We start from the raw sequence: 15398 nt of genomic DNA on the forward strand, positions 1-15398 counted from the left end.
CCATTTTAAGATTACATTTTATAGCCATCCTAGTGAATATGGAGTGGTATCTCATTGTGGTTTTGACTTGCATTTCCTTAATGACCAGTGAAATTGAACATCTTTTCATTTGTTTTTCTGGCCATTTGTATATCTTCTTTGGAGAAATGTCTGAAATTCAAGTCTATTTTCCATTTTTAAATTAGGTTGCTTGTCTTTTAATTGTTGAGTTCTGAGAATTCTCTCTGCATTTTGTATACTAAACCCTTATCAGACATATGATTTGAAAACTTTCTCCCATTCTGTGGGTTGTATTTTTGCTTTCTTGATAATGTCCTCTGATACACAAAAATTTTAAATTTTTGCGAAGTCCAAATTACCTATTTTTTCTTTACTTGTTCATACTATTGGAGTCAAATCTACGAATCCATTGCCAAATTCGAATTCATGAATATTTACCCCTGTGTTTTCTTCTAAGAGTTTTATAGTTTTAGCCCTTACATTTAGGTCATTGATCCATTTTGAGTTAATTTTTGTATATGAAATTAGAAAGTTGTATATGAAATATACATATGAAATTTGTATGTGAAATTTGCACGTAGCAATCAGATTTTCTCAGCACCATTTGGGTTTTTTGTTGTTTTTTTTTTTTTTTTTTGTACGCGGGCCTCTCACTGTTGTGGCCTCTCGCGTTGCGGAGCACAGGCTCTGGACGCACAGGCTCAGCGGCCATGGCTCACGGGCCCAGCTGCTCCGCGGCATGTGGGATCTTACTGGACCGGGGCACGAACCCGTATCCCCTGCATCGGCAGGCGGACTCTCAACCACTGCGCCACCAGGGAAGCCCTTTGTTGTTGTTTTGATTTATTTTGTTTTGGTGGGATCCCAGTTGCTTGACTAGGGATTGAACATTTCACTGCAGTGAAAGCAGAGTGTCCCAGCTACTGGGACACCAGGGAATTCCCTCAGCACTGTTTGTTGAAGAAACTTTTTTCCCTGTTGAGTCAGAACCCTTGTCAAAAACCAATTGCACACTGATATTGGGGTTTATTTCTGGACATTTAATGGCACCCTTTGCCTTACAACTGCCATAATAATTAGGCAGACAAAATATCACAGCTTTTGTATTAGTTTGTGCCATCAATCTGTATAATGCACTGTGAGAGATACTAATATAAAAATCATTTGACAGTACTTAAATACGGTTGACCTTTGAACAACGCAGGGCTTAGGGACGCCAACCCTCCACACAGTCAAAAATCTGCATGTCACTTACAATTGGCCCTCCCTATCCTGGGTTCCTCTGTATCCATGATTCTACATCCTTGGATTCAAACAACTGCAGATTGTGTAGTACTGTAATATTTACTATATAAAAAAAAATTCACAGTTAAGTGGACCATTGCAATTCGAACTTAGGTTGTTTAAGGGTCGCCTGTACACGTTTATTTGTAGATAAAGAGCTGTAATTTTTTCTTTTGCCTTTGCAAGTAGAAATAGCAGACTGAGGTATTGGGTTTTTCTTTTAAAAGTTTATCTCTGCTAAAAAAGAAGCTTTATGGCTACTGTTGGATGTTCCTTCTGATGATCTTTATTTTTTCACTTCTCTTTCTTGCGATAGCAGTACTTTCTCAGTAAAAATGACTTCGAAGACTTGAGAGTTTTATACTATATAAGATACGGAAATCTAAATTTACTGGCTTTCCCATTTATACTTATTTTCTATTAGAAAATTTTATAGGCTTGAATTGCTGAATACACAGTTGATTTATGATAACTTGAATTGGAAAAATATAGTAGAGTATTCAAAATTTATTATTTATTTACCTCAAAGAAAATGGCAGAACATTGTGAGGAAACATAGGTAATGAATATATGGAAAAATACATAGTGTTGCTAAAATGTGTAACTTTGAAAATACTATTTTATACAAAATTTATTCATTATTTGAGGTGGTATTTTATACCTGCTATATTGGTAAACATTTTTAAAGGGGAAGAAGGACCTAGTGCCAATCATATTGTGGTAGCCCATTTATATTACTGTTGTGACAGTCCTTTCTGAAAGACATGTAGCTGTGTATATCATTAAGTTTCTTCTTAGGTACTTAATCACCTTAATGTTTTAATGTCATTTATTCTTGCTTTACTAACTCTATATTAATAGTCTTTTCAATTTTAGATACGAATACCGTGTAGAGATGGTTCATCAGTCCTGCAATGATCCTACCAAAAATATCATTCGAGAATTTGCATCTGACTTTGAAGTTGGAGAATGTTGGGGTTATAATCGATTTTTCCGTTTGGACTTACTTGCAAATGAAGGATACTTGAATCGACAAAATGATACAGTGATTTTAAGGTAATAGGAAACATTTATATTATGGCTTTTATCACAGGAAATAATGTCATCAGAATTTTAAAGTCTTTTCACTTAACAAAGATGAATATTGAAATTCATTCTAACTCTCACCTTACCATGTTCTTAACCATTTAATTTCAGAAGTCCTGTGTGGTCAGTGAATAAGTTAGTCAGAAATGTGTTTGACATCTAGTTAGTAGTTCCATAAAAAGTAAACTGCTGGGGCTTCCCTGATGGCTCAGTGGTTAAGAATCCGCCTGCCAGTGCAGGGGACTCGGGATCGAGCCCTGGACTGGGAAGATCCCACATGCCACAGAGCAACTAAGCCCATGTGCCACAACTACTAAGCCTGTGCTCTAGAGCCTGCAAGCCACAACTACTGAGCCCATGCACCACAACTACTGAAGCCCGAGTGCCTAGAAGCCCATGCTCCGCAACAAGCCACCGCAATGAGAAGCCCACGCACCACAACGAAGAGTAGCCCCCACTCACCGCAACTAGAGAAAGCCCGTGTGCACCAACGAAGACACAATGCAGCCAAAAATAAAGTTTTTCAAAAAAGTAAACTACTACTTCCAGTAAATGTGGTAATGTCCCATTTATCTATTGAACTTCTAGCAACCTCACCATTTGGAAATCCAAGAATAGTGTGGGATCAAGTGCTTTTTTTTTTTTTCGTGGTACGCGGACCTCTCACTGTTATGGCCTCTCTCGTTGTGGAGCACAGGCTCCGGATGCGCAGGCTCAGCGGCCATGGCTCACGGGCCTAGCCGCTTCGCGGCATGTGGAATCTTCCCGGACTGGGGCACGAACCCGCGTCCCCTGCATCGGCAGGCGGACTCTCAACCACTGCGCCACCAGGGAAGCCCTCGAGTGCTTATTTTTTTCTACTTGGCATTGTGTATTATGTTTGGATGACTGGTTTTGAAAGCTTAATTTAACAAAAAGATTTTCAGTTTCTTCTAGATAACAGCAAATTAAAAGTAAGGGAATAGAGATGAAAATTGATGAAAATAAACTAAGTGATGGTAGTTGTTGTGTTATTTGCAAGAAAGGACAGAACATAAACAGTGACTATAAAGCTACAGCCCTATTTAATATTGGGGTAACCCTTGTAATTCAGTTTTGGGGCATCATTGCACCATGGTTTAATTTGATGATCAAAATGCAAGCTTGAGTTTTAAAAAAATAAATAAATTCAGGGACTTCCCTGGTGGCACAGTGGTTAAGAATCTGCCTGCTAATTCAGGGAACACGGGTTTGATCCCTGGTCTGGGAAGATCCCATATGCCGTGGAGCAACTACGCCCATGCACCACAACTACTGAGCCTGCGCTCTAGAGCCTGTGAGCCACTACTGAAACCCGCGTGCCTAGAGCCCGTGCTCTGTAACAAGAGAAGCCACCACAATGAGAAGCCCACGCACCACAATGAAGTGTAGCCCCCGCTCACCACAACTAGAGAAAGCCCGCATGCAGCAACAAAGACCCAATGCAGATGGAGCCAAAAATAAATGTATTTAAAAAATTTAAAAATTAAAAAAAAAATTCAAATATGTTTTGAACTGAGTGGTTTCAGAATGTTTAACAGTTTAGTAAGTTTCCATCAAATAATTTTAAAAGCTCTTTTCCTTAAAAGAGATTTGAATATACTCTTTTAAATTTCACTTATTCTGATTTCTTTGTCCTTGAGCATGCTGGATGAGTTGCTGTTATATCACCCTTTACTATTATGTGTTCTTCATAACTTTTCTGGGAGAATAAGGATGTATAAAAAGAGATTATTGCATTTTGAGTGTAGAAAAAAATTCATGTTTTTGTCATCTCTTTTGGGGGATTATTTTAGTATCATTTTATAACCTTTTAGGTTTTCTTAAATTATTCACTAAAAGAAATATGAATAATTTGTTCCTGTTTCACACTTTAACCAGAGAGGATTGTAAAACTATTCAAATACTAATTTTACCAGCCTGCAAAACAACCTTTTTTTTTTTTTTTTTTTTTTTTTTTTTGCGGTACGCGGGCCTCTCACTGCCGTGGCCTCTCCCGTTGTGGAGCACAGGCTCCGGACGCGCAGGCCCAGCAGCCGTGGCTCACGGGCCCAGCCGCTCCGCGGCATGTGGGATCCTCCTGGACCGGGGCACGAACCTGCGTCCCCTGCATCGGCCAACCACTGCACCACCAGGGAAGCCCAAAACAGCCATTTTTTATGACCTTAGTCATCTCTTTATTGGAGTCATAGTAATGTAAATGGAGTCATGTTCAGCTATCTAACAAAGGTAGGGACGGGTTTTTTTTGCTTTAATAAGTATTAGTTTTTTTAAAGTACCGATAACTCTGAAGAGATCAAGATTCTATCGTGTATCCATTTATATGCTTTAATATAGAGATACTTGTTTTTTTCCTAACCCCAGCTGAAATATGCCATATTGTGATATATGGAGAGTTTTGATTTTAAACTGCTATCTGGATGGGGTTGGGAATGTAGGTTATTCAGAGCATGTAATTCTTTGAGGGACAGTAAAGCAGTCCTGGGTAGTTGACCCTTTACGTGATTTTTTTTTTTTTTTTTTTTGCTGTGGAGTAGGAAATATGGGAACTGGAGATAGAAAAGGAATGACAAAGAGCAGTGCCTGAAACAAACTTCGCCTGTTTTACTAGGGTCTGACACAGGCAAGAAAGGAGAAGGAAGGCATTAGCTGTCTCCTTCCTGCATAGTGTGATCCTCTTCTTCCCAGCCTATGATCAACACTGTATTTGAGCTAGATTATTATAGTAAATATGTTTTAGTAGATGAGTTTGGAAGTTTAACTGTGATGTGTAATGTTATTTCTTTAGAAAAATACAGTTTGAATTTAGACAACTGACTTTTCAGAACCATGTCATTATAATTTGTGAACTACATATATAAATGGCAGATATCAGGAGCTCTGAGTTCTGAATTTTGGCCTTATAATGTAATCAAGTAAACTTAAAATTCTAGAATTTATAGTTATAGACTTAAGGCTTGGTTCATAATATTTTACTGTTTGGATTATTTTTCATGTGCAGTTATTCTTTTAAGGTTTCAGGTTCGTTCACCAACTTTCTTTCAAAAATGCCGGGACCAGCATTGGTATATTACTCAATTGGAAGCTGCACAGACTAGCTATATCCAACAAATAAATAACCTTAAAGAGGTAAGCAAAAAAACATATATTTGGTTTTAGTGTTTCATATTGTCTTACCGGCGTATTACATTTGTAATTAGATTTTGGATATTATTGCTGTTTGTAATTTTGTAGAAAAATCCACTTGTTCTTTATTCTCACTACCTTTGAACCTCTAATTCTGGACTGTCCAATTCAGTAGCCACTAGCCACATGTGGCTGTGTAGACATAATTAAAATTAAAAATTCAGTTCCTTAGTTACAGTAGCTAGCTTGTATTGGGAATTGCAGATGTAGAACATTTCCATCATTGCATAAAATTGTATTGGACAGTACTTCTCTAGTTGAGGCAAACTCTGTGTTTCTCTCAGTGACTTGGGTATTTCTCTTTCCCATGCTGTTTGAATTTAGAGGATTATAAACTATGGAACAATTGAATGTTGCCCTATCTTGAAGTCTCACTATTGTTGAACTGAGCGCTGGGGAGGATCAGTTAATGAATTTTTATTTTACAATGGTAAACTAAATTATGTAAGGAATGTCTCTTTCTACAAGTGGATATGGGGATGTGATGAGAAGTTTGAAGTGCTGAGAGTGGTTAACATATGAGAGAGGAAAAGATGAATATTTTCAAAAATTTTTATGTTAAGTTAAACTGCCTGTATTTACTATGCGGTTTGCTGATTGTGTAGCTTGGGCTAGAAATGAGAAGAAAGATGAAAATAAATTGGGCAGTTTTTCTTAGTCATAGATTTTTCCATAAGCAAAAGTCAGGAAGGTATGAGATAGATGGTGCAAGAAATGGTTTTATGAACATCTGGATATATGGTTTGTTTTTTTTTTTGCTTGAAATAATTTTACTGTACGAGTGGAGGACTGCTTATGACTCTGCTTGTGTTGTTTTGTTTTAAAAGAGACTTACTATTGAGTTGTCTCGAACTCAGAAATCAAGAGATTTGTCACCACCAGATAATCATCTTAGCCCCCAAAATGATGACACTCCTGAGACACGAGCTAAGAAGTCTGGATCATGTGCTGACATGCTTCTCCAAGATGGTCCTACTACAGCTTCTGTAAGAGAGGCCAAGGAGGATGAAGAAGATGAGGAGAAGATTCAGAATGAAGATTATCATGTAATAATTAGACCTATTTTAGATTCATTTTGTGTTTGAAAAGAGAAATGATATCATGGTTTCCAACATATGATAGGGGGAATCAACGTGCTGAAAATCTTGTCCACTTATATTTTCATTATTAGTGTATGCCCTTTTATAACTGTTAATAAGTCAGAAGTTGTTGCTTCAAAATTATTTCAAAGTTCTAAAAATTAATTTATTGTAGAAAACTGTACATTCTACAAAACAAACTGTGATGTACATTTTAGAAGCTATGTAAGTTGTGGATTTTTAAAATGTGTCCTGGGGCTTCCCTGGTGGCGCAGTGGTTGAGAATCCACCAGCCGATGCAGGGGACACGGGTTCGAGCTGTGGTCCAGGAAGATCCCACATGCCGCGGAGCAACTAAGCCCGTGTGCTGCAACTACTGAGCCTGCGCTCTAGAGCCCATGAGCCACAACTACTGAAGCCCACATGCCTAGAGTCCGTGCTCCGCAACAGGAGGAGCCATCGCAATGAGAAGCCCACATGCCGCAACGAAGAGTAAACCCCACTCGCCACAACTAGGGAAAGCCTGTGCCCAGCAGCGAAGACCCAACGCAGCCAAAAATAAATAAATTTAGAAAAAAAATCTTAAAAAAAAAAGGTGTCTGCTTTCCGTTCACTGAATCTAGTTAAAGTACCTTATCATTGCCTATGTATGTAGGATGATTTAGGTTTTGGGAGATAGCCAGGTTTTGTCCCAGCTAAACTACAACTAGAAAGAGATTTCAAGAAGTGGTTGTTATTGTTTAAGATGAGAGACAGAAGGAGAGAGAAGCTCTTTTTGAGGCTTCAGGTATATGTTATAATGAAGGAGCCAGTGGGGAGAAAGATTGAAAATCAGGTCCAGGTATTAACAAAACCATTTATTTAAGGAGATAATAGAGGTTGGAATGGAGCACTCAGGTGAAGCAGTTAACCTTTGATAGAATGAGTTAAAGGTAGGGTGGAGTTTGCAGGTAGGGCAGCTGAAAGTTGTGGGCATTTATGCTTAATAGCCAATATGTTTTTCTGTGTAGATAGGTGACAGGGTTTTATAATCACGTTGAGGATAATAGACGTTAGATAGGTCTTGAGGAGTGATGGTTTGAAATGTTACTTTGTGAGGAAGCTGATGTGGACTGTATGAAGCATTTCCAGTCATATCGAAGGCCCAGCTGACATTGGCAGAAATAACTTATTAGTGGTACCAGGTAGTGTGGTTATGTGAGTTATCTCTACAAGGCACAGCAGTCTAGGCACAGGAGCGGAGAATTCTGATGATTACCTTATTCTTTGGTGCTGGTGCTTGGGCCATGGGCTGAGTGAAAACATTTGAGATAGAAGTCTTCTTTCTTTGCCTTAATCTAGCATGAGCTTTCAGATGGAGATCTGGATCTGGATCTTGTTGGTGAAGATGAAGTAAATCATCTCGATGGCAGCAGTTCTTCTGCCAGTTCCACAGCAACAAGTAACACGGAAGAAAATGACATTGATGAAGAAACCATGTGAGTGTTCACATTAACTACCACTATAAATCATCTAAGTGGTAATTATTAGAAGCATATTGATTAAGTTAGGCCTAAAAATGTGGATATTAAGGATTTTTTTTTCTTGATCTACAGTATCTTATATAAATAAATAAAGGAACTTGAAGGGAAAAGTGAACTGATTTCCTCCCTGTCATCTCTGGGTTCCAAACTGAGTTTTAGTTTTTGCTTTAGCTTTAATTTTGCAATTATTTCATATTTAAGAAAAGTTGCAAAAATAGTAACAGGGAATTCCCGTATTTCCTTTGCCCAGATTAATTCCCCAAATTTAATATTTTGCTTTGTTATGTTTCTTTTCTCTCTATATAACTTTTTTGTGAGACATTTGAGATTAAGTGAATATACTTCTCATTGTGTACTTCTAAAACCAAGTATGTCTCTTATGTAATTTCAGTACCATTATCAAAATCAGGAAGTTAACACTGATGTAATACTATAATCTATGACCTTATAGAAATTTTGACAGTGATGTCCTTTGTCTGGTTTAGGATCCAATTCAGGATCACATGTTGCTTTTTTTTTTTTTTTTTGGCGGTACACGGGCCTCTCACTGTTGTGGCCTCTCTGGTTGCGGAGCACAGGCTCTGGACACGCAGGCTCAGCGGCCATGGCTCACGGGCCCAGCCGCTCCGCAGCATGTGGGATCTTCCCGGACCAGGGCATGAACCCGTGTCCCCTGCATCGGCAGGTGGACTCTCAACCACTGTGCCACCAGGGAAGCCCCACATGTTGCTTTTTGTTAAGACACTTTAATCTGCTTCAGTCTGGTTCATGTAGTCTTTTTTTTTAATTTGTTTTTCATGAGTTTGACACTTCAGAGAAATACAGAGTGGTTATTTTGTAGCAAGTCCCTCAATTTGGAGTAGTCTGATATTTCCTCATAATTAGATCGAGGTTATGCACTTTTGGCAGGAATAAGACAGAAGTGATGATGTAGCTTTTTCAGCACATCAATATGAGGGGACAGTGGAAGGCGCATGTCTTCAATCTGTCCCATTATGGTTGATTGATTTAGAATACTTGGTTAAGGTGATATCTGCCAGATCGCTCTACTTTTCCCCTTTGTAATTAATAAGTATTATGTGGGGACATATTTGGAGACTGTAAATATCTTATTTCTTGTTGTACTTTAGTCCACTAATTTTATCATTCATTGGTGATTCCTGCTTGAAAAAGATTACTGTGTTGATTGCTGAATGATGATTTTCTAATGCCATTATTCCTTCTACGTTTATTAATTGGAATTCTATTCTAAGGAAGAACTTTCCCCTCTGCCCCATTCATTAATTAACTAATTAATTTCATTAGTATAGACTCATGGAGTTTTGTATTTTTAAATCATTTAATCCACTTACTATCATAATTTATTGCTCGGATTGTCCCAGATTTGGCCAGTGGCAGCCTTTTAAAAACTCCTGTGTCCTTTCTAGATGTCCTCATTATTTTACAAGCACTTTCTTATTTTCTGGCACTACAAGACATTCCAGGTTCATCTTGTACTTTCTCTGTCCCAGCCCTGGCACCAGCCATTTCACAAGAGTAAGGTGAGAGTTTTAAACCCCCTGTTTGACCTCACCCCCCATTTCCACAAATTAGCTCCTCAAAATAGACCTTTTTCACTTAATGTTCCCTCTTTAGCATACGTGGCAAATTGCCTAAAAGGGTTAGTTGAAATGTGAAGCCTTTAAGTCACCAAATGAGAAATCATTATTAGTGATATTTTTAAATATATAGAATAGAACTGATTAATTTGAATTAACATGGAAAATTCTTTTAGATGGTGATTCTATAAAGTGGAATCCACCTTGATAATAGCTTAAATACATGGTTCTATCTGAATTAATTCCTTTGACTGTTAGGTCTCTTGACTTTTTTCAAGGTAGTTTTGAGGGCAATTGGATTTTACGTAAAATTGGATTCACAGCATCTCATTAGATTGACTTTTTAATGCTTTTTCTACTAGAAGGTATTTGATTATGTTCCCTTTATATACATCTATAATAATATCTTGATCCAAACTGTTTTATATAATTCATAGAAACAGCACAGTTAATCTTGAGCTAATTTGAGCATCTGGGGAATCATAAACTGTTAGCTCTTACAAATTAAGGTCAGTTCCTTGTATAGATGGGGAAATAGATACACAGTTGATTTGGGTAGTGGTTATTATAAACAGCTTTTAGTTAACTAGAACACATGTATCAAGTAGGCCTTTCTTCTCTTCCTCCACCTCAGTCTTTCTATGATAGTATTATATATTTTCTTCCTGCTGTTTTTTTCTTTTTATTTTGAGGTAATTGTAAATTCACTTGCAGTTGGAGGAAATAATACAAGATCCCATATACCCTTTGCCACGTTTTCCCCAGTAAAATTTGTATACATGCTTTGCAAATACTTTCTCCCACTCTGTAGCTTGTCTTCTCCCACTCTGTAGCTTGTCTTTTTATATTCTTAACAGGGTCTTTTGCCAATCAGAAGTTTTTAATCTTTCAACAGTGTTTTGTAATTTTCAGAGTATATGTTTTACACATCTTTTAATTCATTCCTAAGTATCTTATTCTTTTTTATGCTATTGCAAATGCAATTGACTTTTCTTTTTAAATTTCCTTTGTGTATTGTTCTTTTGCAAGTACATGAAAATCCAGTTGATTTTTGTTTCTTGCAACATTGCTAACTCGTTTATTAGTTCTAATAGTTTTTTTAATGGATTCTTTAGGTTTTTCTATATACAGTATTACATCTGTAAATAGATTTAGTTTTACTTCTTTTTTTCCAATTTGGATGCCTTTTATCTCTTTTTCTTGCCTAAGTTCACTGCATAGAATGTTGAATAGAATTGGTGGTAGTGGACATTCTTTTTTTTTTTTAATAGATTTATTTATTTATTTAGGCCGCATCAGGTCTTTGTTGCTGCACGTGGGCTTTCTCTAGTTGCGGTGAGTGGGGCTCTTCGTTGCGGTGCACAGGCTTCTCATTGCAGTGGCTTCTCTTGTTGCAGAGCATGGGCTTTAGGCACGTGGGCTTCAGTAGTTGTGGTACGAAGGCTCAGTAGTTGTGGTTATGGCTCATGGGCTCTAGAGCGCAGGCTCAGGAGTTGTGGCACAGGGGCTTAGTTGCTCCACAGCATGTGGGATCTTCCCAGACCAGGAATCGACCCCGTGTCCCCTCCATTGGCAGGTGGCTTCTTAACCACTGCGGGGAGTGGACATTCTTTCTTGTCTTATTCCTGATATTAGAGGGAAAGCGTTCAGTCTTTCACCATTAAGTGTGATGTTAGCTGTGGGTTTTACATCTATGCCCTTCTAGTCCTGGTTTATTGAGTGTTTTTGTTATGAAAGGGTATTGGATTTTGTCATATTCTCCTTCTGCATCTATTCAGATGATCATGTAGTTGTTTTTTTATATTCTGTTGATATGGTGTTTTACATTAGTTGATTTTCAGATTCTAAACCAACTTTGTATTCCTTGGTTAAATTCTATTCTGCCTTGGTGTGTAATTCCTTTTATGTTTTGCTGGATTCCATTTGAGAGTATTTTTTTATGTTCTTAATAGTGTTACACCTTTCTCTGTGGCTCAGTTTTTAGAGCCTGCTTCCTTCTGCAGGCAAAATCTCTGAGCCAGAGCTCTGAAGCTGGAGTGAGCACAAAGGTGTACTTATTTCTCCCACTTTAGAAACTGACCCATTGTGGATGGGCAAGTTGGGGGCTGTAGCCTCAGATCTTTTCGGTTTGTCTTCTCAGGCCTGGGACTTCTGCTTTATGAGTGAATTGGGGCACTGGGGATCTGGGCCCCAGTTACCTCAGCATGCTGCATCCAAGGTAGAGCCTTGGGTCTGGGTAGAAGAAGGGAATCCCTACCTCTTGGTCACATACACCTGACTTTAGCCTCAGCCACGGGTGGCTGGGAACAGGATGAGAAATGCTGATGTCTTACTCCTCCTGGGAATATAGCCCTTCTATTGGGGAGCTGTGGGAAATGGGAGCCCTATGTTCTTGGCTGTACCAGTCTGAAGTGGAATTTCTGTATCACTGAATGGAGGTGGGGAGTGGTCTTGGTTCAAGTACCACAGGCTCACTGTTGTTACCAAATTTTAGTACATTTTTTTGAGGAGATGTTTTCATTTGCTATATGCTCTTAGAACCATTTCCAGAGTCTAAATGGTTGCTTTAAAAAATAATTTTCACCAATGTCACTGAAGCAGATCGGTAGAGCTCCTCGTGCTGTCAGTCAGGGAACTGATTTTAAGACTACTTTAAATACTCAAAACTAGCACTGATTAGTGCTGTTCCATATAGTACTTTGTCATTTAAAATAAGGTGATTGTGTTTTGATAGACAACACCCTCTTTTCTGAAATAGTATTTTAAGAAAATAGTGTTTAGTCACATACAGTAATTTAAACATCTTTCTTAACCTTAAAGTGTACTGTGTTAAGCCTAATTTACTACCATTAAGTTACAAATCCTTTGAAGCTATAATCTCTTCTGCTTACAATGGTTTTCAGATTTTCTATTTTAAAAATTAAATGTTGCCAACCTATCTTGGTATTTTAAAAAGGTAGATTGAACATTAATAATACTGCCCATACATGTGATAATGACAAAAGTCTTTTCCCTCAATTTTGTATTTAGAAATATTCTATTACTTCACAGGAGAAAGCTATACACAATTGTTATGAAGTTCACTGAGGTGTGACAAGTAATATTAATTGTACTTACTGTGTGGAATGATGAATTTTATATATTCTTAGGTCTGGAGAAAATGATGTGGAATACAACAACATGGAATTGGAAGAGGGAGAACTCATGGAAGATGCAGCTGCAGCAGGACCTTCAGGTACTGAGGCCAGGCCCCACAAGCTGTTCTGCCTTCTCTCTGCTCTTCTCTGAATGTATCATATTTTGATATGTGGCAGCCATTGCTCTACATGGTTCATGGTGTTAGAAGGACTATATTTTATGTATGGATTTTAGAGTGAATTACTAATAGTATTTAAAACAGTAATAATAGCTAAAATTTAATGTGTTCTTATGTACCAGGCACTGTGCAGAGGCACTTTATGTGTACCTTATCTCATTTGCCTATAAAATTCTTGGAGATAGGTTTTAATATTATCTTCCTTTTATAGCTATAGAAACTGATGTGTAAAGGAATTAAGCAACTTGCTGTCTTTTCACAATTAAGTAAATGAAAGAGAGGAATTAGAGTTTTCAGTTTATTTGAATCCAAAGCTCATCATCTTATCTACTTTTATATACTTAACTGTCTTTTACGATACATAAGTCTTACTTGTATACCTATCTCAATTATAAGAATAATCTGAATAGAATTGTTGAATCTTTGACTTAAAAAGGGCCTTTTGAGAACTCATTTTATATGTGGAAATAACTCAGAGATTAGTTGCTTAGATCACATAGGTAGTTGTTGGTATAGCCAGACTAGAACCTCATATCGTCTTCGTGGACCCAGTTTTTTGCCAAAGTACACTGCTCCTCCTAGGATAACCTTACTTAAATAGTAGGTGTTTCTTTTGTGTTCTTGGACCTATTTAATTAAGCATGGGAAACTTGGCTAGAACAATTATCAGCTAGTTTGTACTACTTCTACTTTACTGGTGCTGCGTCGGGTCTTAGTTGCGGCACACCGGATCTTTTGTTGCGGTGCACAGGCTCAGTAGTTGTGGTGTGTGGGTTTCTCTCTAGTTCTGGCATGCAGGCTCCAGAGCGCGTGGGCTTTGTTGCCCCACGGCATGTGGGATCTTAGTTCCCTCAGCCAGGGATTGAACCCATGTCCCCTGCATTGGAAGGTGGATTCTTAACCACTGGACCACCAGGGAAGTCCCCCATACTGTTTGGATGACTGTAGCTTTGTAGTGTAGTTTGAAATCAAGGAGTATGATACCTCCAGCTACGTTCTTTCTCTAGATTGCTTTGGCTCTTCAGGGTCTTTTGTGTTTCCATACAAATATTAGGATTCTTTGTTCTAGTTCTGTGAAAAATGCTGTTGGTGTTTGAATCTGTAGATTGCCTTGGGTAGTATGGTCATTTTAACAATATTAATTCTTCCTATCTATGAGCACAGTGTATCTTTCCATTTGTGTTGTCTTCAGTTTCTTTCATCAATGTCTTAACAGTTTTCAGAGTGCAACTCTTTTATCTCCTTGGTTAGATTTATTCCTGGGGTTTTTTTTCTCCTTAATGAAGTTGTAAATGAGATTATTTTCTAATTTCTCCTTCTGATAGTTTGTTACTAGAGTATGAATATGCAACAGATTTTTGTTTTGTATTAATTTTGTATCCTGAAACTTTACTGAATTTGTTGAAGAGTTCTAGTAGTTTTTTGGTGGTATCTTTAGGGTTTTCTATGTATAGTATCATGTCATCTGCAAACAGTGACAGTTTTACTTCTTCCTTTCCAATTTGGATTTTTAAAAAAATTTTTCTTCCTGTCTAATTGCTGTGGCTAGGACTTCCAGTATTATGTTGAATAAAAGTGGTGAGAGTGGACGTCCTTGTCTTGTTCCTGATCACAGAGGAAATGCTTTCATCTTTTCACTGATGAGTATGATGTGAGCTGTGAGCTTGTTGTATATGGCTGTTATTATGTTGGGATATGTTCCCTTTGTACCCACTTTGTTTATATTTTCTATCATAAATGGATGTTGAATTTTGTCAGAAGCTTTTCTTGCATTTATTAAGATGAGCAATTTTTATTCTGTAATTTGTTAATGTGGTGTATCACATTGATTGAGCCATCCTTGCATCCCTGGGATAAATCCCACTTGATCACAGTGTCTGATCTTTTTAATGTTTTGTTGAATTTTGTTTGCTAAAGTTTTGTTGAGCGTTTTTGTTACTACGTTCATCATTGATATTGGTCTGTAATTTTCTTTTCTGGTGGTGTCTTTGGTTTTGGTATCAGAGTGGTGCTGGCCTCATATAATGAGTTTGGAAGCATTACTTCCTCTTCAATTTTTTGGAATAGTTTGAAAAGAATAGGTGTTAACTCTTTAAATGTTTGGTAGAATTCACCTGTGAAGCCATATGGTACTGGACTTTTGTTTGTTGGGAATTAAGTTTTTTTTATTACTGATTCAGTTGAAATTTTATTACTGGTTATCAGTCTGTTCCTAATTTTCTATTTCTTCCTGATTCAGTCTTGGGAGACTGCACATTTCTAGTAATAATCCATTTCTTCTAGTTTGTCCATTTTATTGGCATATAAT

At 37.6% G+C, this 15398-nt stretch overlaps 1 protein-coding gene across 9 annotated transcripts in view; it reads left to right on the plus strand.

Moving 5' to 3' along the window:
• TRIM37 (tripartite motif containing 37) overlaps positions 1-15398 on the plus strand; it is a 116171-nt gene that overhangs the window by 58550 nt on the left and 42223 nt on the right. For 6 of the 9 annotated variants that reach the window (XM_060291098.1, XM_060291102.1, XM_060291099.1 and 3 more), the window contains exons 13-17: positions 2146-2340; positions 5403-5517; positions 6402-6620; positions 7995-8131; positions 12924-13009. In XM_060291098.1, the coding sequence (XP_060147081.1) occupies positions 2146-2340; positions 5403-5517; positions 6402-6620; positions 7995-8131; positions 12924-13009 (752 nt within the window). The remainder of the gene's footprint in view (positions 1-2145; positions 2341-5402; positions 5518-6401; positions 6621-7994; positions 8132-12923; positions 13010-15398) is intronic. The other 3 variants (XM_060291100.1, XM_030881743.2, XM_030881749.2) reach the window with 1 other exon arrangement.

Source organism: Globicephala melas, chromosome 20, assembly GCF_963455315.2.
Source record: "Globicephala melas chromosome 20, mGloMel1.2, whole genome shotgun sequence".
In the NCBI taxonomy this organism is placed as follows: Eukaryota; Metazoa; Chordata; class Mammalia; order Artiodactyla; family Delphinidae; genus Globicephala; species Globicephala melas.